Source organism: Melozone crissalis, unplaced genomic scaffold (assembly GCF_028551555.1).
Source record: "Melozone crissalis strain CALT ecotype California unplaced genomic scaffold, PUWL_Pcris_2 ptg000039l_1, whole genome shotgun sequence".
Lineage (NCBI taxonomy): Eukaryota > Metazoa > Chordata > Aves > Passeriformes > Passerellidae > Melozone > Melozone crissalis.
Window position 1 is genome coordinate 1203353 of NW_026535817.1, and position 27435 is coordinate 1230787.

At 39.7% G+C, this 27435-nt stretch overlaps 1 protein-coding gene across 17 annotated transcripts in view; it reads left to right on the plus strand.

Moving 5' to 3' along the window:
- Positions 1-27435, plus strand: part of CAMK2D (calcium/calmodulin dependent protein kinase II delta) — a 120144-nt gene that overhangs the window by 78958 nt on the left and 13751 nt on the right. For 3 of the 17 annotated variants that reach the window (XM_054283837.1, XM_054283836.1, XM_054283840.1), the window contains exons 7-17: positions 2349-2451; positions 5974-6057; positions 7068-7162; positions 7433-7555; positions 8224-8307; positions 8979-9021; positions 12778-12815; positions 14370-14402; positions 18212-18271; positions 19863-19904; positions 22434-22482. In XM_054283837.1, coding sequence (XP_054139812.1) covers positions 2349-2451; positions 5974-6057; positions 7068-7162; positions 7433-7555; positions 8224-8307; positions 8979-9021; positions 12778-12815; positions 14370-14402; positions 18212-18271; positions 19863-19904; positions 22434-22482 — 754 coding nt within the window. The remainder of the gene's footprint in view (positions 1-2348; positions 2452-5973; positions 6058-7067; positions 7163-7432; positions 7556-8223; positions 8308-8978; positions 9022-12777; positions 12816-14369; positions 14403-18211; positions 18272-19862; positions 19905-22433; positions 22483-27435) is intronic. The other 14 variants (XM_054283839.1, XM_054283838.1, XM_054283845.1 and 11 more) reach the window with 7 other exon arrangements.

Sequence of the window (27435 nt, forward strand, 5' to 3'; positions counted from 1 at the left end):
CAAAGAGTGGCTACTTTAGGTATATTCAAGGAAAAATACACAGAGCCTTAAATACTTGGTATCTTAAGGATTAAAGACCTCTGGGAAAGCATGGCATAAATCATGTTAATTTATTTGTAAGTAATTTTAGCAGTTAACAGTGCCATTGTGCATGCTTGGCTGCCGCCCATCGCCAGGGAGCACAAGGTGACACCGTGAATCCAGGAGCGAGTCCTGCACGGTGCTGTTAATGTTTCCCAAGTAATTGTACTCATTCCCAGTTAATGCATGGTAATCACCCACGTGCCTCTGGCCAGCCTCAAACAGCTGCTGCATGTTGGTTAAGCACACAGTCCCACTTGGCATGGCCCAAAAGGCTGTTGTCTTTGGCATGGGAGTAAGTCAGGAATTCTGGTGGAACATACTCATCTGTTAAAGTGGTACTTCTGCAGAGAAGAGACATGCCATGGAATAAAAAAACAATCCCAAGAGGAAAACAAAAACCGAAAAAGCCAACTAAAAACCAAACCAGCATCAGAAAACACAAAACCGGTGTTTTGAACAAAATCACTTTTTGGGAAAGCGGTATGTGCTCGGTGGGGTAGTGCTTGTATTTCATCCAAAAGGATGAGGCTTTTCACTGCTTTTGGCTTGCCTGAAGGTCACAAGCAAATAGGATCATCCGCTGCTTTAAGAGGTTTATACAAGAACAGCATTCCAGGAATCAATTACTGTGAATGAGAGGAAACCTTGCAGAGCTATGTGACTGCATGTTGAAATTAGTGTTGTTAAATGGCCAAGAGTGTGACATTGCGTTGATTAAACTAGAGAAGAGTCCTCAGCTATGCATTCACTGTTTCATATAATGTAGTTGGGGTGGTTACTGATAATTTAAGTGAATGTAGAGATTGTGTTTTGTTCTGAGGGCTCTTCATCTCAGTTTTTAAAACTCTGAAAATAGAAGATTCATCAAGTAACTATTGATGAAAGTTTTTTAATATTGTCGAGTCTATGACACAGCGACAAAGTGATGAGTGAGAGGACAGTGTTGGTAATTGTTGAAAATATGTTCCTTTGGTGAGAGGGGAAAAAGCCACCTTTAGACCAAAGAGTTTGTCAATGCCCGTCGTAGTGTTAATTAATAGAAGTATCACCGTGGCTGAGGTCTTACTTAGGCTCAAGCATATTTTGCTGAATACCTGACATGTATTAAAGATAGGCTTTGCTGAAAGAGGCTTATGATCTTAATTGTTTCCAGCCTCAGTACATGCGTGGGATTAACTGCCATCACATAAATAGTCCCTTGGAAGTGATATGATTGCTCCTGGGTTCAGCCTGGAATACACATCAAAGAGTTTGCAGGATTGGGGCCCCAGCACCAGCCTGGCCATAGTGAAGTCCCTAGTCACAGACCACTGCAGAAATTCCTTCTGAGGAGTCACAGCAATACCTGTGAAAATGAGGTTTTGTTATTCTGTAAATGTAGAACAAAACCTTTGTTAAAAACCGTGGGCATTGGAAAGCCACATGTGGCAAGAAAATGCTTTGAGGGTCACAGTTCTCTGAAATAATCTGTTGATTATTTCAGTACTTTTTTAGTTGTATTTTTAAAGCAAACATTCATACAATAAAGTTGTCTTTGGGCAATTTACATTTGATGTATTTGCTAACTGGAGTTAAAAGGCTTCATTATGAACAGTAGAATGAACACAATTGTTATGTTCAAATCCTTTACCTTGAATTGTGTGAGTGTACCATAGCATTTCATTTCAGATGTGACCAACATATACCCTACAGAACAAAAGCAAGGTGGGAACTTTCACTAACTAACATGGTTATTTGTAAAGGTTCTCTGCAGGCACAAACGTGGGTGTGCTGGTTTTGCTGAAAGATTTGCAATGTAAATACACCTGCCCTCTGAATACAATCACAGGGCTGTTGTTGTTGGGATGTCATGCAAAACATTTCTGTTTGACAGCTGTAGATGCCTGATCCTGCAAACTCCATGGGCTAGACTAGTCATCAATGAGTCCCTGTCCTTTGGGAGTCTGCTGGGCCATTTTTCCAGTAACAAGCTCTTGGGAATCTCTGAGCTGCCTTGTCACACAGCAGGTGTCACAGCTCCATATGCCCCTTCTGACTCTCTTCTTCACCCTGTCCTTACTCTTGCTAAGAGCTCGTGAAGGCTGCTTACAGGCCTGGTGATTCTTTCCAGATAGGAATGGGAAGTGCAAATTTTGCAATTTCATGGAAAAACTCATGAGTTTCTTCTCTTTTTCACTCCTCTAAGTATTTGTTCTTTTCCAGAGTACTGTCTAAAATATATTTACTTATCTTTTGTTTCAATTGTTTTCTCTCTCTGAATAAAGCCTGAGAACTTACTTCTAGCTAGCAAATCCAAGGGAGCAGCAGTCAAACTGGCAGACTTTGGATTGGCTATAGAAGTCCAGGGAGAACAACAGGCTTGGTTTGGTAAGTAAATACCAGTTTTCCCTCACCATTTATTCAGCATAGTGGTTAAGCCTCCCCAGCTGCCCCACTCTCACCCCAGAGTGGAACATGTAACTGTGTGACTCTTTGACCCTGGAAAACCTGGATTTCCTGATTCCTAGCTTGTGCTACCTTCCATCAGCCTGTAAATCTGACTGAGGTGCACACAACCCCTTTTCCCCCACTTTTTCCTCAGTAACTAGAGGCAGAAAATAGGGGTGTAGAACCTGCGAGGGAGACTGGTGGTTTCCCCTCAGATCACTGAGGAATAAGGCAGTAGGGTAATACTGCTGAGTGTACCTGCCCAGGCATCAGAACATTTTGTCTGACAAGGTCTCTGTCAGCTGGAAACACCTGAAAAATTGATTCTGAAGCACTTTGGGATGTGACTTCAATGAAAGGGAAAACAGGAGGGATTGAGTACCTGAGGCTGTAGCCAGACACTAATTACAGATTACTTGTTACAGTTAATAGATGCCTCAAGGAGAATGGTGGGAAATGTTTAATACTGGTAATTTTAAACAGTAGTGCATGTACAATTGTCATACATGTGTCTCACGTGCCACCCTCTTTGAACAGATGTGAAGCATAGGGAAAAATTTATTATAAATCCCAGGTGGAAAAATATACAGAATAAAATATTTATAGCAGCTGCCTGTTCTCCCTTAGAGGAGCTAGAAAGTGCAGTTTGCAATGGAACAAAGTGGTTGGAGGCTTGGAACAGAGGCAGACAAGTGTTCCTGGGCAGTTGGGAGGTTGAGTGTTCACAGCTATAAGTACATGTAGATGCACAGGCAGTGCCATTGGACATATGTTGGCAGCTTTATAAGCCAGCCTGTTGTTTTAAATCCTGCCTTTTTATAAATGGATTTCAGTAATCCACAAAAGACAGAGGAGATTGCTCTTGCACATCAACAAACAGACCAGTACAAAAGGAGTAGAATAGAAACAAGGCAAAACACAAGTGGTTTGTTGCAATGACAAAAGCATCAGGTGAACAGGAAGCATCTCAAGAAAAAATCAACAGATTGAAGTTGACTTCAGGACTATTTTCTGTACATAGAGTACCTGCAGGTGATGCAGAGGAGGTTGCAATGCCCTGGAAAATCTTGCACTTTGTTTTTTTTTCTGTCATTTGGTTCTTGTGAAATGCTTGGTTTAGGCTCATAGCATCATGAGGACTTAGGAGAAGGGAACAGAATGTCTTTAAAATATACATGTAAGGAAGAGTTAACAAGGTAATGAAAAGCAAGTAGCCTGAAGGGGGTCTTTCTTTTAAAAACTGTGTCAGTCAATAAGGTAAGTGGGTTCTGTACATTTTTTGGAACCTGCTCTGCAGAACGTTTCCAGAGTGGTCTGAGTGCCTGACTTCAGCTTTAGGAGTGCATTAGCAGGGCAGAACATGAACTCCAGTGGACTGGGCATTTGGAACTTTTTCTCACTTTCTTTCATAAGATTTTTCTGCTTTCTGCTGGATTCTGCAGCACTTAGTGACTCATGGTGTGCTCTCATTCTAATTATAGCTCTGCATCAGTATGCTCTTCTTTATTTTTTCTCTTTTTTTTCTCTTTATTCTGGTGCAGTCCTCTGGTGTGGGGGTCTCTTTTCTGTTTGAACCGTGGCTGTGCCTCAGCAGGAAACTGGCTTGAACTCTGTGTTTGAATGCTGGGAATACTTTCAAACTGTGTTTGAATACAGGGAATACTTTCCTGGTTTGCACGTTTGCAAAGCAAACTTGTTCCTTGCCTATTTGTAGAAAGCCTGACAGGGTTTAGTTGAAACCTGCCACCCTCTTTAGCAGGTGCTTAATGTACTGGGGAGGTGTTGGGCTGGTTGAGCTCAACAGAGCACGGATTTTGTCTTGGATTTTGTTCTTGGTCCTCTGGACCCTTGGAGAAATCATTCGAGTTACGGAGTACGAGGTGTTGCAATCTCTTCCAGGCACTGCACAGTCACAGCTTCCAGCTTTGCAAATTGCTTTAGCTAATGGAGTTACTACAAGCAGCAAAACTTTTCTGAGAAGTACACACTTGTTTGGGGGTCCCTCTGAGCAGTTACAAAATAACCTGATATATGACATTTACCTGCTTCTTTGTGGTTTTGTTTGTTTTTTTAAACTGAAATCAGGGCTGTGTACCCTTCTGTGTGTGCTACTCTAAACCACTCAGAATACTGAGGAGAGATTATTTTACTAGAGGATGTAGTGACAGGACAAGTAAGAATCACTTGAAACTGAAGGAGAGTAGGTTTAGATCAGATAATAGGAACAAATTGTTCCCTGTGAGGCTGGTGAGGCCCTGGCACAGGTTGCCCAGAGAAGCTGTTGCTGCCCCATCCCTGGAAGTATCCAAGGCCAGGGACAAGGTTTGGAGCAACCTGGGATAGTGGGAGGTGTCCCTGCCCATTGCAGGGGGTTGGAACAAGATGATTTTTAAGGTCCTTTCAATCCAAACCATTCTGTGGTTCTGTGTACTAAAACTGTACCAATTATTTCAGTTTAAATCTATTTGGTTTCTTCATTGAGAGATAAGGTTAGCTAAGTACTATACTTATTTTTGCTTTAGAGTTTATTTTCAAATCTTGCATAGTAATGTTCATTGAGCTGTGGTAAGTTTTAAACTCAAGATGACTTTGCTTCCCCTTTCAAATGAGCACTGCACCCAAGAAGAGATATGAAACAGCACTCTATTTAAAGCTACTTAGAACATCTATTTTTCAGCTTCTCTAAGGAGCTTAAGATGTGTTTCCTGTGTGATAGTACTCCTTAACAATTCATAGCTTCCATATCAGGAGCCTGCAAAAAACAAGCTTATTTTTCATGACCATATTTTAGCTCTTTTCTCAGTAGAATTTACAAAATGTGTTCCTTCATTTCCTCCTCCCACTCCCAAGTAATTGGTGACTGCAGGGCAAAGGCTTCTTTTTTTCTGTAGCTGTACACTTTATATGTTACCACTGTCTCTCATGAGTTTTGTGGAATCCAGGGTGTTAGTGCACAAATGGCATGTGATCCTTCATGAAAGCCACCAAATTCTCACCTCTCAGGAATTCCCAAGCATTTATTTTAGGCCAGAGCAGAGTACTCACTGAAATGGTGCAGACTGTTAATGGTCATTAAGTTTTTATCTGTTACACTGTTCTAAGAAAAGTAATGTTTATACCTACTTTTTGCAGTTCTACTCAGAGAGGCAGCACTGCTGGTAATGAATAAAGGATGAAGAACATATAAATTTTAAAGGCCAGATTGCTTCAGAGATGCTTCCTGTAAACTTTTCTTAAGAGGTTTCCAGAAGTGGAATGACTTGGCAGAAATGAGTTCTGCAGTGGACAGATCAGATTAGATGTAGCTCTAATTTTGTGCAACCTATATCTACTTACAAATAGGGTACAGTGCCTACATACATACATATATCTACTTACATATAGGGCATAGTAGCTGCCCCTCTGCTTACTTTTTGCAGAGCACATACAGGTTTTGACCAGAGTTGCCTTTCCTTTTGACAGGCTTTGCTGGTACTCCAGGATACCTTTCTCCAGAGGTGTTACGAAAAGATCCTTATGGAAAACCTGTGGATATGTGGGCATGTGGTAAGAAGTTGTTCTGAAAGTCATATTCAGTGTAAAAGGTCTTAAGGGTCAGAAATTATATCCAGGGTACATGATACTGTGCATCAGAAAATAGGTTTTTAATAAAATTCAGTATTAATTTCTAGCAGAGGTCATTGGAATTTTTGTTACCCTACAAGCTTCTTTTTTAAAAAAATATTTACTGAGTTCTGTTACCATGGCATTCTTGGCCATGTCTGCACAACACACTTTGAAAGAGTATTCAAAGAATAGCTGCAGGTGTATGGTGCCTCATTAGTTAGTAAACACACCAGTTCATACTGTGAGCTGGACATTTAGTTTTGGTTCACAAGGAGCCTAAAATTCGGTCTGACCAATATACCCCATCTGCAGGTATAAACCACAAAATTAAATGTTTTCTGAACTGGAGGACAGAGCAATTGCTTTATCATGCACTTCTCAAAACTGCCTTCTGAGGCACTGGCAAGTGGCAGCTCTCCAGCTGAGAGCAGGGGCTGGTTTCCTTATTTTACTTCTACCCACACTTAGTGTGTGGTTTATCTATGAAAACACTTTTCTTCAGTCAGAGGGCATCATCTCTGTCAGACTAGCAGGTGGTCTTTTCAATTTCCTATTGACCAAATACAGAGGAATTTCAGTTCCCCAAATTTGCTTTGCATGAGAATAGCTATAACAGAATCTTTCAGACCCCAGTATAAGCCATGATAAAGCCATAAGTAAAGAATGCATTTTCCTAGAACATCCAGAATCATGGAATGTTATTTCTCCAGCTAGATAAACATTCTAGTGTTCCTAATCTGATGTTGTCAAATGGTCATTATTGCCCATGTTTTCCATAAGAGGTTACCTTGTCAACCCCACTTCTACTGTTTTCCCCAGCCTGAAGGGGCTGTATTTCTCCCATCCCAGTGGCTGGGATGATGCTCACGAGCCTTTTGTTTTACATGGTTGTTTGGTGCAAAATTCATTTCTGCAGTTTCTTCCTTAACACTGGTGTGAATTTTCTGCAGGAGTCATTCTGTACATCCTCCTGGTGGGATACCCTCCCTTCTGGGATGAAGACCAGCACAGGCTTTACCAGCAGATCAAGGCTGGTGCTTATGATGTATGTACCATACTCTGTCTGTTCAGTTATTTGTAATTGTTTCCTAGGGGGAAAAGCTAAGAACTGATGAGGTGGTGGCATATGAATTCTGCAACATTATCTAATCATATTATGTTAAACAGACAAAATTATGGTTGTTTATAAATTATGATGAGGTAAAGGCAGAGCCTTATGATTTTTAAGCTCTTGAATCCAGCAGTGGATCCCTTAGGTAAAATTGTGTAAAGATTGTACAAGACAATATACATATGTGTGTATTTTTTTCTGAAGTTCCCCTCACCAGAATGGGACACAGTGACTCCTGAAGCAAAAGACCTTATCAATAAAATGCTCACCATCAACCCAGCAAAACGTATCACAGCATCAGAAGCACTAAAGCATCCATGGATCTGTGTAAGTAATTTCCACATGTTCAATGATCACTTGGCAGACAAATCAGTTTATGGTTTGCTTCAGCATGAAGTACTGAATGTGTTTAGAGAAGAACTTCTGTTCTTGTTCATGCAGCTGTGTAACTATAAATCGTTAAATTATAATTACACAGATATGATCAATAGTGGTCTGTATTTATAGAGATCTCAGCTTGGGGTAAGATTTTTGCAAATTTATCTTCTTTGCCTTGACTGTGTTGTGCAGAATGTTCCCTGCAAAAATTAGAGTGTTATTTTAAATTCTCAGTGAGAAGAGAGTGCAGGAAAGTAACTTTGAGTTAGATAATGCTTTGCATCTTCATTTCCCTGAAGTCATTCAGATAAACATGAAATTTGCAGGGAGGGAATTATGGGACTTGTGAAAAGTCAATTTGCAGGTAGCAGAGACTGCCTGGCTCTTCCTGGATCCAGGACTTTTCTCTGTTCTCAGTATATTCCACACCAAGACTTTTCAAGTGGATTTTACACATGGAAAAGACTGAGTAAAAGGAACACAATGGGTTAGTCAGACAAGGTAGAAATTAAAGGCCCAAGGTGGGGACCATGGGTTGTAATATATGTGTTGTAGAGTAAACAAGCCATAAATAGCTGGCTGGGTGCCTTAAAATAATTATTTTCTTCTTCTCTCAGCAACGTTCTACTGTTGCCTCTATGATGCACAGACAAGAGACTGTAGATTGCTTGAAGAAATTCAATGCAAGAAGAAAACTAAAGGTAAGAAAGAAAACTTTTGCTTGTGCAAAACAAATGGTCTCTGTGCAGAGTTTTTCTAGATATTATTATTAAATGACCTGTTGATAGAAGATCAGCTTTTGGCTTGAAGATCCTAAAATTTCCATGAAAGTGAATAGAATTTGGCTTTTCTTTTGTAATTCAGAACTATAATAATCCTCTGTATTTACACAAACTAAAGGTATGCTCTTGAAGGAAAATCCTTAAGGTTATTCTTCTGAACTATGCTTTGTTTTTTCTTGGCCAGATATGATAACTTTGCAGATGTGAACTTGTCTAATGTGTACATTACAAATAAGCTCCTATTCCTCCCTAAAAAAAAGAATCTAAGAACAATAGTAAAGTCTCTTTCATGTTAATCTCTGTATTTTGAATAATTGCTGAGCCTCTGAATACTCCTGGCTTGTGTATTACATACTGACAGTTGGCAAATATTTGGATATCAAGATTGCTGATAGGTGTGTAATTAAGATTAAATTATGATTTATGCACTCATGACATGGCATATGAGAGGAAGTGCACAGATAATCCATTCTCTCAGGGTTAATTCAGTAATTAGTGCCATTTACTCGTTTATTTTCCTTTTTGTTGTGTTGGCATTAGGAGTTTTACACATGTGTGATGCTAATTTGAGAAAATGTGTGTGTACACAGGGGGCCATTTTGACAACAATGCTGGCTACCAGAAATTTCTCAGGTATGTTCATTGAGCTCCAGATTGATGCAGTCTTTATATTTTAATGTCTGTGAAGGCTGAGGTCTAATTAGGACTCATTCAGGAGTGTCTAGGTGTAATATATATCATGTTATTTCCTGTGATGAAGCAAACAAGAATTTAATCTCTTTGGGCCAAAGAAATTCTCTTACAGGTGACAGTCTGAATTTTCTGTAGAATTTGAGCTCCTTCCCTGCTTTTTGATTGTTACCTGTCAAAGACAGGCAGCATTTTCATGCCTATTTTGGTGCAGGCAAATTGAAAGTTTTGCATATAGCTCCACATGCACAAGTATCACCAAACAACATTTAGAGCTTATATATTTTTATATATATGAAAAGCCATTCCATGATTCTGTTGCATCCTGTATTAAAAATATCATCAGTACACATTCATCTCTTTATTGCTTTGCTAAGGGATAAGAAATGTAGTAACATGAATCCCCATTTTCTTTCTAATGCCCAGCAGTGCCTAGCTGGTGTAAGAAGAGTTCTTTCCTCTTCATGAAACAGTTTTGTCCTGATGGCTCTGGGGATTTAGATCTTACGCTAAACAAGCTTTAATAGCAAAAGCTAAAATTGCTCTTAGCAGAGTTAGAATTGTCCAATGTAGTAGGATTGCCAGAATACTGATGCTGTGTTGAATTTTTCATTTTTCCATTTGAGATTTCCAGTGAATAGTGAAATAGAACACCAGATTTAAAAATCAGTAATTTTATATATCCTCCTACTCTGTGATGTAGCTATTGGAGTGTAACATAAATTACTGTACAGACAAAAACATGATAGTGCTGTGGGCATGTTTTGAATAATAATAAGCACTGACTCATCCAAAAACATTACATAATCACAAATGCAAGAACAACTTGTTCAATTTGCATAGTACTTGAAATACAATTTCTTTCTTAGTTAAGTTCCCTTCTTTAGTACACACCTTACACAGAGGACCACATTCATCTAAATTACCTTGAGTTAGTGCTTAATGAATTCCAGTGTCTCCCAATTAATTTAAAAGTGGGAAGGCTGTAGGCTGTCCTTTTTGTAAAAATGAATTACTGTTGAATATCAAACAAACAAATCATTCCTCATCCCTTTTCATAACTGTCACTGTCTATATATGTAAGGATCAAATTCAACTTCCACGAACCAAAAAAGCTGAAGTAATTTTAAACAGTGTTTCAGCATGAAAAGCAAACAAGGGTTTTTGGCTTTTTTTGGTTTTTTCACCTGACATCTCTTGTTTTACACCGTAGCCACCTGTGTTTTTTCTCGATGATGTTTTATTTTTTTCAGTTTCTTTATTCATTGTATTTCATTGCAAAACATTCTTATGAAGGTCATTTGTCCATAATGATGTGGTTATAAAAGTGTTTTACTTTCCTTTTTTTTCTTCCTTTTATGTGGAATATGTATTTCTTGTGAGGTAAGACCCTCAGCACGTGAAAGGAACATCTTTTTTCTCTTCTCAATCCAAGCTGCTGTTTGTCCTCAATCACTTTAATTTCTCCATGCTGTCACAAACCATTTGTTTTCAGTCTGCTTTCTGGCCTAGTAGCACTGCCTTAGGTTTTATTTTTAGCTCTTGCTTGTAGTTGCAAGAAATCTCTCATTGTGGGCTTAATTTAGACTATGCTGATTGCTTTGCTCCTGCAAATTCTTGAAATATTTGATTTGTGTGCAGTATCTGTGATTAAAGAAATATGAATCCAAATAGTATTAAAAATCCATTGCAGCCAAGCCTAGCAGAGTGGTGGGATGTGTAGCAATCCATGCTGGGCACACTCCGAGGGACACAATAAATACTCAGTGTTATTGCTTGTGGTGCCCCCATTTTACTGCTTCTCATTTACCTGTTTACATAGAACATGTAGTCTTTGGCAAGCATCAAAAGAACTCAGAAGTTTCATGCACAAATTTAGTGAAAGGACCTACAGCAGTCTGTAAGAATTAATTTATGTTTTCCCATATTTTTATAAGGGCTAAGAGTGTAAAGCAGGCTTTGAAAGCTATTAACTTCTGGGTTTTTTTGTCCTTAGGTTTCAGAAATATCTCCTTCCCATTGCTTTCCCTAAATAAATTCCTGAAGGTAATGGAGTGCCCACAATATTTGTGGTAATGTAAAATCTAAGGCCCTCTTGCCTCAGGTCCTGAAAGCACACATTGCCTCAGGGAGTGTCCAATCTTCAAAGTATGTGGAGAACAATTTGGTTTCAATATTTACACTTATGTTTCTTTAAATGAAAGCATGCAGTGGTACTGCTGCACAATACAGGCCAGTTTATTTTTGTTCATTTTAGCTGTAAGATGTGGCTGTGTGGGAGGTCTCATGGTAGCATTGGCTGATGTCCATAGTTATTGAACTGCACTTGGAGGGCTGATATATTAATGAAGTTAGAAACATGGAGCTGACTTCACTTTCCAGGGTTTATTTCATGTAAACAGCACAATAATGGACATTAGTCATTTCTTTACAGTTGCTGAGGTGATTCTACATTTTCTGTGCTGTAAAATGAGCACTTAGTGCAGATGTAGCTCAAAAATAAGCCACAATTACAAGAATTAGCTTTAAAGATAAACCAGATACTCAGTAACTCCCATATCCTCAGCCAGCCTGAGCAGCCTTGGGCATGTGAGGTCCAATTGATTTGGAGTTTTGGGGGTTTTGTTAAGATAAGAATGCCAGTAACGATGGGAGCTCCATGTTGGGACTGCCTCCCCTATATATAGAAGAGCAATTTCTTCTGACCTGAGCTGTGGAACACTTTCTGATGGGAAGATTGGGTCATAAACAACAATAAAACCCCAATAACAGCAGGCTTGTTGTGTAATTTATTATTCTTCAAGTCTTTGGCAATGATTCATGAAACATTTACGCTTTAGTGAATAGTTTATATGGATTTGGTAGGTCAGCCAGCATGTATTTCTGCTGTGAATGTTTTCAGGTTCAGAGCTGGGCTGTGCTTGTTTGCACGTTAGCCTTCCAAATTTAGTAAATCCAAATTGTTTGATGCTGGTTTTAAGTGGTGGAGTTTAAAGTCTGGCACATGAATAACATTATGGCAAATGAAATTTTGAAGAAATTTGATCAGTGTGCAACATGATTCAGAAAATAGCATGTTTTCTTCATTAGGAACTGAAGCAAAGCCTAGAATTTGTTATTATATCCTCACAGGCAGCAACCCCCCGGAACAACCCTTCACTAGCAAATAATTGTTCCTTTCCTCCTTGCAACTCTGCTGCCCTTTCATGCCAGGAGGCTGATGCTGTCATGGTGGGAATGACAGAGGGGCATTATGTATATTGGTACTACCACTGAGATACCAGTGGCCTCTGCAGACACCTGGTCCGAGTCCCTGCCATCAGAAAAATACCTTTTCACAGTCTTATCAAACTCTCCCTATCATCCAATAGGAATATATTGCAGTTGTGGAAATGGCTACAGCCAAAGCTGCTGCTTTTATACTCACCCTGCTTCCATTTGCTCTCTGCCACCCAAGGAGATCTCTCCTTGTAGAAGTACAGTCAACCTACAGCTTTAGTCAATGGAAAAAGAGATGTTTGATAATCCTAAGGACTGGTGGTTTCCTAAAGATTTCATTCCCCATGCTCAGAGAAACAAAAGGAGGAAATAAAAGCTGAGGACATAGCTGAGGAGCAGGGAGGCACTGGGGGTTTGCTGCGCAGCTGGGTGACCTCAGGAGAAACACCTGACACTGAAATTATTTGTCTCATTTTACAGCAGCCAAGAGTTTACTGAAAAAGCCGGATGGAGTTAAGGTAGGTTCAACACTTGCTTTCCATTTCAAAGATAAATTCTTAGTCTCCACCTGTCTGTAACTTCTGTCAGGTTTTAGAATTGATTATTGCTATTTCTTTCCTTCATAGATTCTGTTAGTAAGGGCCTCTCACTAGCTATTTGGAGTGGTTCAAGTTAGTAGCTGAAGCTTAGAAATGAAATAAAACAAATACTTGAAAAGCCAGCATTAAGTAAGCAGAAGATAGAAAACTACTGGAGAAAATGCTTTTTCTTGCTTTTTTAATGAACAATGATTATGTAATTAATGACACAGAATTATCAGTTAACTTGCAAATAATGGTTTGGTGGTGGGCTTTTTAGGCATCACTGTTTATGTGCAGCTCTGTTGCCTCTTTGTTTCCCCTTGACTTTCCATTACATTTGGTGGAAGACCAAAAGTGTACGTGTAGGCTTGGCTCCACATGAGGTGTGTTCTGCCAGATGTACTTGCTATATTTGGCAGAACTTGAGGGGTTTACTGTCTCAGATCAGCTCATCCTGACTAAGAGACCTTGCTAAGAAGGGAACATTTTGGCAGCTTTCGTACATGATTTAGAGCTCCTGTTCTCATGTCACCAGACCCTGCAGGAGGAGAGATGCTTCACAAATGAAAGTTCTGCATAAATACTTGGGGGGGAAAAAAAAAGAGAAAAAAACTCCATTCAGCAGAAAACATATTTTGGTTTTTTTCTCAGAGGACTCTTAAAGACTAATGTAATGCTATAATGCTTCACGCTTTCATTGTAAGATTCAAAAGATATTCTTCTGTGCTCTGTGTGTTTATTCAGAAGGGTGTCTTTGACCTGAATTTTAGTTTTCTATTTAATCCTAATGTCTTACTTTAACAAAACATTATAAATACTTGTTTAAATACCACATTCACAGTATATTTGTGCCTGCTGTCTGACAAATGCACTTTGCCAATCAAAAAATCCCGAGCCTGACCCCCAAAGAAATGAGTACAGTACCATTGCATTGCTTCTCCCTGCCAAGCAGTGGAGGTCCCAGTCACATGGAGAGGCACACATTTGGAACAATTCTATCACTGCTGGAAAACCCTGACCATGTTTCATTGCGGAATAGATAAAATTTATGCACTCTCTCTGACCAGTTTTCCTTTTTAAATATCATTCCTCCTACAGGTCTACGATGCTATTTGTTCTGTCGCAATCTCAATTATAATATGGGAAACAATTGTTGCCAAAATTTTGCCTGAATTTCACCTGTTGGGATTCAGTTCTTTGGTTTTCAGCACATGTTATGTATCTGCTGTTAGTCTGCATGGTCATGTGGAGCAAAGGGAGTAAATGTACATCTGGGGAAGGGAAGTCTGTTTTTGTCATTGCTGTTGTTGAGATGCTGTTATTGAGATATTCTGTAGCATTTTTCCACCCCTTCCAACAGCTGTAGCTGTCTTTTTCATATTTAAAAAAAAAAAAGCCAAAAGAGAAATATACTGTACTCCATGCATTGATACTGCAAATCCAACCAGTCACGTTTTCTTCTTTTCCTTTCTCTCTGACTGGTCAATTCAGAAAAGGAAGTCCAGTTCGAGTGTTCAGATGATGGTGAGGACCTTTATCGACAGATTTTTTTCCCTCCTGTGAAACGTTCACACTTAGAAATCAAGCAGTTGCATTTAGCTTTGTTAACTTACTGTGAGAACTGCAAGACTTTAAAGTACAACCTTGTGAATTTTAAGCCTGCAGTTGCTATATGCCATCCACAGTGAATTGTTCAGCCACTCTTTCAAACAAGTCATTACTTTTTTTAACCTGGGGACATAAAAAGCCAAAAAAGTAGATGTAACATCAGCCAATGCAGCTGTTCTTAGTAAATAGGAATAGTAACAAAATAGTAATCTTGTAACAGCCTTCTCTTTGTTTTTAAAACCTCCTTATTTCCAAAGCTAATAATATTAATATTGTAAAATGTAACACAAAACAAGTTACACAGTGATACGGTATTTCATTAATTGAGTCACTGTAGCCCAAGATGCCATGCTAAATGCTCAGGAGTAAAAAAGCCAAATACCCAGCCTTCCCACACTAGTTTCCCAGCTAGCTTGCTCCGCAGCTCAGGGCTGTGTCCCAAGGTGTCCCAGCTGACAGTCTCAATAACTTTCCTTCCTCCTCAACCTACTCTCCAGTCTTGTGTTCATTTGGGCTCCGTGACCCCACACAGTAACTTCCTCTCTTGCTGTTGATGGTGGTTTTGAATGTGACCTTTGAGGTGCTCGTGAGGATGGGCTCTGCCTGCTGCTGCTGCCAGCAGAGAGAAGGCAAAGAGCCTTCATCCACACCTTTCACTGGGAAGCCAGCTCTCCTTGGGAAGCAAAAACTACTGGTCAGGCGTGAGCAGCCGTGCAGTTCTGTAGGTAAATCCTCTGTTCCTTGGGTGAAAGCAGAATTCCAGTGGCAGGAGCCACAGCATCCAAAGGAGGGGCACTGGGAAGGTGCAGTGTGATTATTGCAGGATCCCAAACCTCAGGTGTGCGTTAAGTCTTTGGTATACAAGTAGTGTGTGAAAGGTAAAGCCCCAAAATACAGGCCTTATTTGTTAAAATATTTTCATATTCCATGGAAAAAAGGCCAATCAGGATACTAGAGTTGTTCCCAGCTGTTTGGAGTGCGTGTATGTCTGTCCTGCACTACTGTCGCACCTCAAAGTGACTTTTGGCAAGTGATGCAGCAATAAAACATTCTCCTTCACAACAGAAGGACACTGGTTAAGCACAAATCAGCTTTGAAGGAACTGTTTCATATGACAATATTGTAATTCTTTTGGAGTGGTTTCCCTTTGGTGTTAAAAATACATGCAAGATGCACCATGTGTTCCTAGATTAATGTCTCTTTCTATGAGAGAGAAAGGTCTATAGCTTATTGCTGTTTTCTTGCAAAGTTTCAAAGGGTTTTACCAAGTTCTGTTTATGTGGAAGAAATAACTGTATTTTGAATCACGTTCTCTCTCTCTCTCTCTCTCTTCCTGATGAGTGTTGGATTCTCAATATCTTACTGAAGAAGTTTTGAATAGATTTCCTGCAGTTTACAGCAGTAGCTGTAATGAATATTGTTTATTTTCATAGGGCTTTCACCAAGGGAGTATGGACCAAAGCCTGCTCTCCTTACTCAGGCAAAATTGGAATTGAACTTTGACTGGATTTTCTTTATGTGTTCAACCAAGAGCACTCATTTGGGATACCACTTGGGTTTTTGTATTAAGCTGCTACTGAATGGGACTGTATGAAATCTGGTGAAATCTTCATTTCTTTCCTTATGTTTTTCTTTTATGTCTATTTGCTTTTTGCTAGAGTCTTTTTAATCTAGTCTCTCGATGACTACACTGACACAAAAATATGAATCTGTAGTTACGCGACTCAATATGCAATTTTTGTCTTGCTTGGAAGGTTTAGTCTGCTGTCAGGCAGCTTTGTTTGTGTTCCCACTCTTCTACAGATCTCCAGTAGAATTTTCAATTACTGAAATGGGTGAGATTTTCTTTAAAGTTTTTTCCTGAGTAAGGAGTTCAAAGTTCTGCCCATCTCAGAATCCCATAAATACCAAAGCAAGTAAAATACTTGCCAATACTTAAATGTCCCCATGGAAGACTTTATGCCCAAAGGTGTTTGTTCTCTCCCTATCCTGACTTCAGACAATCCTACAGCTTACAGCTGTAATTGTGCATAGAGAAATGAAATTTATTTGGCACTAAGTAAGCCAAGTCAGAGCTTAATCAATTGCATCTCAATACTGACTCATATGTTCTCTTAATGACAATTTCTGCAGAAATATCATTGTTTAAAAAATAACTGCCCCTCATCCTCCTGCTGTAAAGCATCATGAATTTTGCTTTTAAATCAAAGAAATTCTATATGGGAAAACAGTATCTATCACAAGTATTATTAAATAACATTTAGTGTCTACATAATGTTCCCTGATTAACCAACAAAACTACTTTATATTCTTCAAAGCTAGTTAAATGCTGGTTAAAAATTAGTAAAGGTGCAGTCTGTAATTCATTACTACAAATCCTGTGGACATTTCCATAATTTAAACATATCCTAAGTAAGATTCACTTCAGCAGTCTCAGTTCCTGAAATCCACAAGTCAGCTGCCGTGCCTGGCCCAAAGTAAAATAATCATCATAAAGTGCTGAGGACATGGAGTCTGGGAGTTTCATTTCTTTCCATTCTGTAAAGTTAATTACATTTTTAGGAAAATCCATCAACAAAACAAGTTCAGACATTTCTGGTTTTGCTTTGCACACTTACTACTAAGTACTAAGACTAGAAGGTTCAGTAGAACTTGGTTTTTTGGATTAAAAGTCTTTTCAGATCATCTGTATCTCTACACCTAGTTCTGCATGATGCTTTGGACCACCCTTGTTAAAATTAGATATGACTAAAATGTACATAATAATTTTTCCTCATTATTGAGAGAGGAAAAAACACATCTTTCAAACCAGTTTGACAATACTTGAATCTTGCTTCTTAGTGCATGTAAAAAGTGGCTCACTGCATTATTTTTAGTACTTCTCTTCTTCCCATACTGCATGGTATTAATGAAAGTTAAATCTTAAAAAATGGATTTAAAGGATCAGATACTTTGAAACTTCCTGCTGAGCAGTTTAATTTGTATCAGTATTTTGTACTGATAAAAGCCAGAAGGTGTAGCACTGTACTAAGCATAAGAGATATTGTGAGGACCTATATGTAAAGTTAAACAGAGAGGTGCTGATGGCTGGAGTAAGGCTACAGATACCATAGTGGGAAACCTGGTGCTTCCAAGTCACAGTACCAGCACTGAGAAGCTGCCAATGATTTTCTCTAAAAATAGCACCACAAAAGCTCAAGGGGCACAAGTCTCTTTCTAGCCTCAGTCACATTTATTCCAAAATGGAATCAGCAGCCAGTAAAGCAAATTACAGATTCTTGAAGCACTACAAATACTCAAATGTTATTTATGGTAGGGATAATTCATTAGAAATAAAGAACTATTGAGTGCAATGACTGAACACCATTGCATGTCATGAAATGGCAGTGACTATTTAGGACTTTAATTCTTTATTCTTCTTAGACCTGCTTAGCTGCTACTTAAGGGCTCTCTGCTAAGTGTCTCAGCTCAACTCATCCATCCCTTATCTAGACCTTGGTGCAGGGCTCTGGCAGCGCATGGGGAGGAGCTGCCAGCCAGCTCCTGGAGTTAGTGTCAGTGTTCCTGCAAGTTCCTAAGTTCATCTTTCTGTATTCTTTATTTCCATATCTATATCTATCTATAGATACCGATGCCTGTCTATAGATGTTGTGTGCAGAGATATAGATACGGTGCCTACCGCGAGTTCTAAGGCCTGTCTGTTTCTGTTTTCTGCATACCTACAGATAAACAACAAAACCAACGTGGTAACCAGCCCCAAGGAAAATATTCCTACCCCGGCGCTGGTATACCTGGAATTTTCCTTCTCATGCTATCTGGAAGTTTTTGACTGTCTTCTGTTTGTTCTTCCTTTTTTTTTTCCTCTTTTTTGCTTTTTCATGCATTTACTCTGTTTGCTTTCTAAAAACAGGTTTTGGAAAACCTTTTTGTTTGAATTATGCTGTCTTTTTTTTTGTGAGGAAACCCATTAGAGCGTGTTTATTGACAGAAAATGTTAAATGGAAGCTGGATGCGGTAGAGTCATAGCATTTGTAACCGTAGCTGAGTTTTTTGCATGCTGTGCCAGAAAGTGAGTAGAATGCGCTTGGTGTTGCTCTTAGCTCTTTGCCTGATGACTGTTGCCACCTTCTAATGCTAACCTTTTGCACCAACAAAATCTTTTAAAACCAGCTCTGTTATTTTCTCAGCTTTGTCTTAGTTAAAGTGTTGACATCCAGGAGAGCTAACAGGATTATTACTAGGCTGCTGTGAAACAGACCTTATTCAGATTTTCATTCCATATTTCCTGAAACTTAGCAGGACTTTGCAAGATTTCTCTGGGATCAAGAGGCATCTAGAGCTAAACATTTTGCTTGTTCCTCTTCCATTTAAAACAGCAGGAGACATTATACATTAATAAGCTCTGCTAAAGGCATATTCCAAATCCAAGTGATGTTCCTGGATGTTTACTGCAGTCTGGCTTTTATTAATAGCCCTATTTCTAAGGCACCTGTGTGTCACGGGGCTCACCAATGTAAATGCCAGTGCTAAAGTACATCATGTTGTGACTTGTTTCCCGTGCACATATAAAACCTTGAAAATGGGGTAATTCACACACATTAGGAAGCATTTTTCCTCTGCAATTTTTTTGAGCAGCTGGCACTGAGGCATGAAGTAAGTTCTTCCTAAGGCCAAGTCAGCAGGTTGCACGCAAGAGTTTATGGCAGTCTGTTCTCAGACCAAATGCCCAATGGCCCATGCTGAAAGCGTGCTGGCTGTTATTTCAAAGATGATTGAACCTTTTTTTAAAAAAGTTAAAGCATTTGGGGAAATTACACTTTTAAATGGCACAAAGATCTCTCACACTTAGTTTTATGCAGCTCTGCCAAGGCAGGAGTTGAGAGCAGTCCACACATTCTAAACCACGGTAGTGCCTAGGGGTAGTCATCCTTAATCCTTATCAATTCCACTGTATTTCAATTAGATCACTTCATGCTAATACAAGCAAACATAATTAAAGAGAAGTTATTAGTGCTTAAAGATCTGTGGCTGCCCTGCCTGTCCAGGTTCAGACAGGAAGACCCACTGAGCATTTGGCTTGCTCTCATCCAGAAGAGCCTCTGCAGGTCCCCAGAGCTTCAAAGCCCTGCACACCCCGGTGCTGAATAAGGTCTCTGCATGCTGCTGCATTAGGTGAGATGGCCTTTTTTGCTGGCTTGCTGTTGAGGAAATCTGTGTTAGAGACATCCAGTTTCACCCCCTGGCGACAGTTAACATTTGTTTTAACTCTTGTCAGTGTTCAGCATTTGTGAGCTGGCTCTTCTTGCACTCCCTCACACCAATGAAAATGTATTTACCAATGGGAACTCTTTCTCTCTTTATTTTGTTCTCGCTCAGGAGCCCCAAACTACAGTAATCCACAACCCTGATGGAAATAAGGTATTCAGAAAGAATCAACTCCATCTTGCTTTTCCACACCACACATTCCATCCAGTATTCCTCAGCACAGTAGGGCCGTTCCAAGAATTTGTGGAGGAAAATCTCATTCCTGCATTTGTACACCAAGTGTCTCTCGAGCCTGTTTTCATCCGTGTCCATCTGCTGCGTGCGTCCTGCTGCTTCTGAGCTCCTGAAGCTCTTGGGGGAGTCGGTAGCAATGGGCAGAGCTCAGTGCCCTGTGCAGCCCAGCCCAGGGAGCAGGGGATCTCTCTCATTTCAGCCAAAAATGCTGCAGTCTAAGGGAAACCTAAGAGTGCTGTTCTCAGAGTGTGGTGAGATGATCCCAGCGAGTTTTACGTGCAGTCGTCACTCAGACAAAGATGTCATTTCCGTTTATTCCATCTGCTGTTTCTCAGCATGCTTATACACTGTGTCGTGACGTGTCTTTGCACAGGACTTTGGTTTTCTTCCGTAACATCACTGGGCAGTTTCCAAAACAATTTCACATTTCAAGTGACAAAGAGGTCTTTTGATTTTTACATGTTTTCTTCATGCTCTTTTCTTTTTGTCATGTATTGTGATGTTTGCGTCTGGCAGCTGATCCCTAAAACGTGTTTTGTTTTGTTTTGTTTTTTTCATGCATGGACTTGAAAAGGGCCAGGAAATACCATCATTTACATTAACACATGTTCCTAGGTGTCCTGAAAAGAATTTATGCTTCAACAAGAATTTCACTGTTTGCAGTGCTGATTTAATTCACATCCCATTTATCTAGTCTTAACTCCCTGTGGTTATCTCATAAGAGAAGGAGTGGATCTGAGTGATGACATAACGCATGCAGCCATTCCTCCAAGCATGGAAGTGCTGATGGTGTGTGTTGTGCTTGTGTGTCCCAATCCTTTATGTCCCCTGCATCTGTCCTACTCAGAACTTGTGTTTTCATGTTACTACTCTTTGAGCTCCCAAGTTGAAACTCATAGGACACCAGCAGCCTGTGTTTGAACAGCAGGCTGATCTTTATCTCTGAAGTCCACTAAAGCCCAGAAAACCCAGATAAAATATTGGCATGACTACATCTACTTGATTTTATTACATTATCTCAACAACTGAGATACTCAATGTCCCAAAAGGTCACAGCAAACAAACAAACCCCTTAATGTGGAGAGTTCCTCCTAAATTTATCTGAAAGACTGATCCTTGTAGTATGGCAACTGGAGTGGATGCTTCAGTGTTAGAGGCTATATCTGCCCTGTGAGCTTTGCATGGTGTTTACAACTCATATTTGTGTGAGGTTTTTGTTCACTTGTAAGTACTTTATCTAATATTTGAAGTGCTAGAGCATGATACGTCTGTGTAGAGTGGAATGTCTAACACAGCCAGGGCAGGGGCAGCATGGTGGCTCATTCAGTTTTGTTTGTGTGTGACTTAATTTCTCTAGTTTGACTTATCAATGCACATTTGGGTTTGGAAGGTCTGAGTAATGCATTAGCCCTCTTGAACGTTCCTTTGGCTCAGCCTTGTGAGGACACAGTAAATGAAGGGCACTGGCAAATTTACCTTTCATTATGTAATTGTAAAATCCTTTAAAGAATTAAATACAGTACCAATCCTGTCTTCTGTGTCAGATAAAAACAGATCAGTTAATCTTTTTTGTTATTGAGCTGCAAAAAAAAAAAAACTTAAATTAACTTTTCAAGAGAGTACAGAGATAAAAAAACCATCTAGCTTAAAACTTTCCAACACTCTCTGCAGGTGTTAGATTTGACAGTGCCCTGTTGAATTTGCCCATTATATTTCATGTTTCTGGTAATTAAGGAAAGGCTGAGATAGAATATCCTTGCCTTTTTAAGTGTGATGGCTTAAGAATAAACTATCTGATAGATGAGTCATTCCTCTGCATGACTGCTTGGTTGGAGAATACTGCTACAAAGATGCCTTATTTTGTCAAAGTTCTTAACATACTTTCATCAATTCTTCATCTCCTTAAAAAAAAATCACAAAAAACAATATAAAAATGAGATAATCTAATCCAATATGCTTCCCATCACTGTCATTTGAAAATACATTGCATAAGTCACACGAGCAGGAAATTGGTTGTAAATTGTAGCTTGTGGAAGCCTGCATATTTGGAAGGTGAAATTGGAATGGAATGACTTATTTTGCACAGTTGGTTTAATCACTAAGCTTAAAATGGCAAGCACTCCTACTTGGCTGAGGTAATTCATACATTCAGATGGACTTTGTAGAGTTGGATGTTAAAGAAAAAAACCTTTCCTGTACATTCCTGTGAAGTAAAACCATCAGAGTGCAGGAATTGTGTTTCTGTTCCCTCCTGTGGAGAATGGCAATGTTTGACATCCATTTCAGGTGGAAATGTCTCAATCAGTGTGTGACCATTTGTTTGTGAATGACATCCCACCCTGCTTCAAGGCTTTGCATGACTCCTGTAACTAATCCTGTCATTTTCCTAGGCACGCAAGTAAGGCTTGCCTTGTTTTGCACACTTGACTCATATTTACTTCTCAACAGGAATCTACAGAGAGTTCCAACACGACCATTGAAGATGAGGATGTGAAAGGTATGATTTTAATGCTGGAAATGTTTGGAGAAGCAGTAACATGAGTTTTGTGGTTGTATTTCAGTGGGCCATTAAACACAGGAACCCCTAATGAATTTTAGGAGAGAATAGTGGTTTTCCTTCTTTAGAAGAAATTACTTTAGATGTGTTTGAGACTTAACTGTAACTTTTCAGTTCCCAAAACACCATTTCCCATGATGTTTTGGGATTAAGAGTTTAAAGTTACTACTTTTTGACTAAGATATTAGTTCCAGTAATAATAGAAGTAGATTATAAATGTCTAAGTCAGTGCTTTGTAACTTTTACTTAGTTTATGTTTAGCATGCCATTTGTGTTTTGGGTTTGGTTTTGGTTTTTTTTTTTCATGTCACCATTTTTATTTTTATTCTGTTCAGATGCCAGTGTATTTTTTTGGCTTCCTTTTGTTCTGTCCATACACTTATTTTGATCTGCTTTTTTTCTTTAAAAAACTGACATCAAAACTTTTTTATAAACCTGGTTTTGTAGCTTCACAGATAATATTTGTTTCCATTTTTCCCTGCTCTAAACATTATGCTGTGATGTTACACATACCTATTTTAATAGCATTATGTTTTAAAATGCAAAGGGTTTGAAAAAGGGAGTATTTGGTTTGTGTGTATTTGATTCACAAAATAGGTTGGCTTTTGACCTCAAAAACAATGATGTATGTACAGATGAAATGTGGGCCAGAGGTGATAGTAAGATAAAACAGGGAGAATGGATGCAACGAAGTGGTGGTGGTTTGAGTTACAGTGAAAGGAGAGAACAATTACAGGGATCTGCAGCTGATGCGTTGGAAAACACAGTGTAATTTACCTTTAATCATAATGTTTTGTATTTCTTTCTTCAAACTATTTGATGTAGTTTAACAACTAAGCTTATGAAATGAATAATTTAATTATAGGACCTCTGTGTGATGATCTAACGTAGTGTTATTACAGTAGACTTTCTAGAAAATTCTGTGTGAAGCTTACCACATAGAATTGTACCTCAGGGGATACAATTATACGAAAACACAACAATGAAAATAATTTGCCTAATTCTTTTATGATTCTGCAGTATCATGGAGTTGGATGGCCACAATATATGGTATTCCCAAACCAGAAAAGGGGATCTTGCCGTAAGCACAGGTCTGAGGAACAAGATCCTGTTTGTGTCTTTCCCTGCAGTGTACAAGGATTTAATTTTCTGTTTATTTAAGAGACAAATATAATCTCCCTCTTATTAATTGTTCATGAACTTCTGTGTTTTTCACTTTTTAGTATTCCTGTCACACTTCCCATCTTTCCTCTGGAGACTGTTGTTCATACTGTTTTATTATAAATTAAAGCTAACAGTGCCCCCAGGGTCTAATTTGTAGAATGATTCAGGAAATAGGGAGTCCTGCATTCCTGACACCTCTTACAAGCTCAAGCTTCCTGCTCTAGCAAGACACTTAGGAAAGATTATTCCCCCCCACAGCAAGATTGAGTCCTGGATGTATGTTTTGTAGGAGAACAGTGAGAAAGCTGGTCTCTTGTCAGGAACAGCTACTAGAGATAAAATACTGATAGGAACAAATGGATTGCAGAGGAAGGAGAGAGAATTCTCCAGGTCCTTACATGTATGCTCAAGATGACTCAGGATGTTTGTCACCATGTTCAGATCCAGAAGGAATGCTTAGATGATAAAGAACGTTTAAGACCTTTTTGCTTTTCATTGCAGCATGGAGTAGGGTGTGGGAATAGGCTCTGTCCTTCTTGGGTAGGAGCAGGGGGCTGTGGCTGTACTGAGCAGCAGTGTTAGTGTGTGTTTTATGGCGCTGCACTGTGATCCACAGCTCCCAGGGAATGGCTCTGCAGAGGCTGTGTGTGTTATTCCTGTTTCAGTATCCCAGTGCTGCACAGACAGAGCCAGGGCCCCTTCCTTTGCTGCAAACATCCAGCTCTGCACCAGGGCCTTTGTTCTTTGGGGTTGATTTGCCTCTCTGCAGAGGTGTGGGTCTGTTTTGGGGTGCAGCATCCTCAGCATGCTCATGTCTCTGTGCTCTGTGGGAGCCGGTGCACGTGCGTTTCCATGCCAAGTGTTATGGATGTTAGGCTTCATTAAGACAAGGAGCAATTAAAAATATCTTGCATCACCTATCATTAATGTATCCTCAGGATCAAATTCTCCTCCTGTCTGTCAGGGGTGCACAGAGCATTCTCCTCTCGTGTCAGGATCTCGTCCTGTTTTCACTTTTGAAGGCAGGTATTTAACTTGAAGACAGTAAAACCAGGCTTACTTTTCATTTTTTATTTACTGGAAATCTTAGTGTCTGTAACTTTGCCTTGTTTACATATACACTTACCCCTTCCAGGACTGGAACATATTTCTTTTAGTAGAAACACTGCTTGCCAAACAACAGTGAGCTTTCATAACTCAAGCAATAAGTTAATTATATTATTTGAGTCTGACATGGCTTGAAGCTGTAGTTCAAGTTCCCTGCTAAGATAAATTTCTGACATTAACCATCGATCATGGGCTTATCTACATGACAGTGATCCCTCCTAAATATGACAGGACAAGACAGGAAGAACATGCTGAGAACTGGACTGTAGACAATGCCTTCTTCTGGGATTGCTTGTGGGATTTCTTCTTCCTCTAGTAATGAGACTGGAACTATTGGGCAGCATCTCTGTAATATGGGTTTGATTTTTCAAGTAATGCTATGGAATAGCATCATTATTTTTGTCCACAGATTTTCAGAAAGGTGAGTTGTTAGATGGACCGGAGATGTGAATTTTTCATGGTGTCTTTTTGCCCCCAGAGACAAATTAACAAAAGCATTAGTAAGAATCATGCTTGGCAATGGGGAATTGCTGAGCTTGTAAGGCACTTAGAGATTTGACAAATTGTGATTTACCTGTGCTGCTTAATACATCTGGAAGGTATATTGCCTCAAAATATTTAATGTATTGGTAATTAATTGTATACCTGTTGACCTAATTTGATTTAATGGTAGAAAGAAAGCGGTTTAAACTATTTCTTTTGGAATATACGTTCCTTAAAAATTATTCAAATTTCTAAGAACAGTTTTTCCAAAGCTCTTTCAAAGCCCATTGTGTCTGAGTACCAGATACGGGGGTAAATCTGCGCTGGCATCTGAACAGAGTCACTCACACCTACGACCTTTACAACTGTTCTTTGGTACCCACACTGCCCCTGAAAGTACATCATTAACATTGTTTGTGTGCTCAAAGATTTTCTAAGTTCTTGCTGCTTCTAATTAAATTATCATTATTTTTCTTTTGGCCTTCTTTTTTTCTTCCTTCACATGTCCTTGACCCTCACACAGCTTTCACAAAGGAGGAGGACATGGAGAGGTTGAGTTCCACCCACCACTCCTCCTCTTCCATTGCTTCTTCATCCCACTGGTCACCACCCTTGCCGTGCCCCAGAGGCCGCTCCTGCTGCCAGTGCCTGCTGAGGAGTCTGATCACACTCTACCTCTTCATCTTTGTTTGTTCATATGTTGTGTTTCTTTCCATCAATTCAGCGGGCAAGTCCATGAGAAATGCAAACTCTGAGAGTCAATCGCTTGAGTCTGAGCTCTCCCACTCCACTCCTTCCTCTGTACTATGTAAGTTGAGAGACTCATCTGTCAGATGATCTCCTCTGTCTCTCCTCTTCCCTCCCCACCATCTGACAGAAGTTCGAAAAAGGTCAATTTCTGTGATCTGCCTGATCTAGGAATGACCTGTGCTTAGCCTTTACAAAAGTAAAATTTTTTAGGTATTTTTTCCTTGTAATTAATTGTAAGAATATTTTCATCAGCCATAACAGCAGGATAAAAATGCCTGTATTTCAGACAGCTGTATCTTGCAGGAGTAATCTTTGCAGTAGTTTTCACCTTAGGGAGAGAGATTTGCCTCACCTCTTCCTTGGATCCTGGATAGGGCCTCAGCATTAATTACCTGTTACATTTATTATATCAAGTTCCTTTCTTGAGCATCTCCATTGATAAATCAGCCTTGAAGCTGCTGTGGCAGGTGTTAACTTGCAGCGTTGATAGGACAAGCGGGAAATGTCCTCCTCTGCTCAGGAGGAGATCTCTGATGATCAGTGGTAAAGGAAATCTCCAGTGTTAAAATATGAGAGGGGAAAGGCACTCTATTGGTAGAATACACAAACAGCCCTGGGTAGAGCATTTCTTGTTTGTAAATTAACTCAGAAATTCTTCAGAAATTCCTTGGAGGGGCGAGACCTTGTAACTTGAAACAGGGAATGACTTCCTGGGAATGAGGGTTCTGCTTGCCAGGTTCGGATCCTGCAGCCAGCATGTGTCAGGATAGTTGCACTGGTGGTAAGAATGGGAATTTGCACAGATAAAAGTGAGATCCAGGCTGGCCCTTGGGAACATGGACTGTGTGTTATTGGCCTGAACTTTATTTTAAACATGAGTTTAAAATAAGGTTCGGGCCAAGAACATGACCTTATTTAAACATGAACCTTTTTGAAACATGAGTGGAATTTTTGGTGGAGTCAGCTAGTGCAGGTGGGAGGAGCCAGTCCTGGAGGGGATGGGCTGTCTCTGGTCACAGCTGTTTGCCAGGTAATGCCAAAAGCACAGCTTCATTCTGTGGGAGCAGTGGGATAGGCTCTGTCAATGTATGGATGAGTGTGGATCAAACTAGAAGTACAAACACTGCCTGCACAAACAGCCCAGAGCCAGGGAAAAGAGAGGAATTAATAGGAGAGATCTGGGCTGTGTAACACAGAGGCTTGGCACGTCAGTAACACGTGCCATAAGGCTTTGTTCCATCCATGGTGCATACCCACACAATGCTCTTTATGTGCCCAGCATTTCCAGATCTGAGTGCTGGCAGCCTCACATGTCCAGTTCCTCTGAACTAGTTGAGTGATTAGGCAGGAACACAGTTTAAATGAAAATAAACAGAGCAGCAAAGCTTG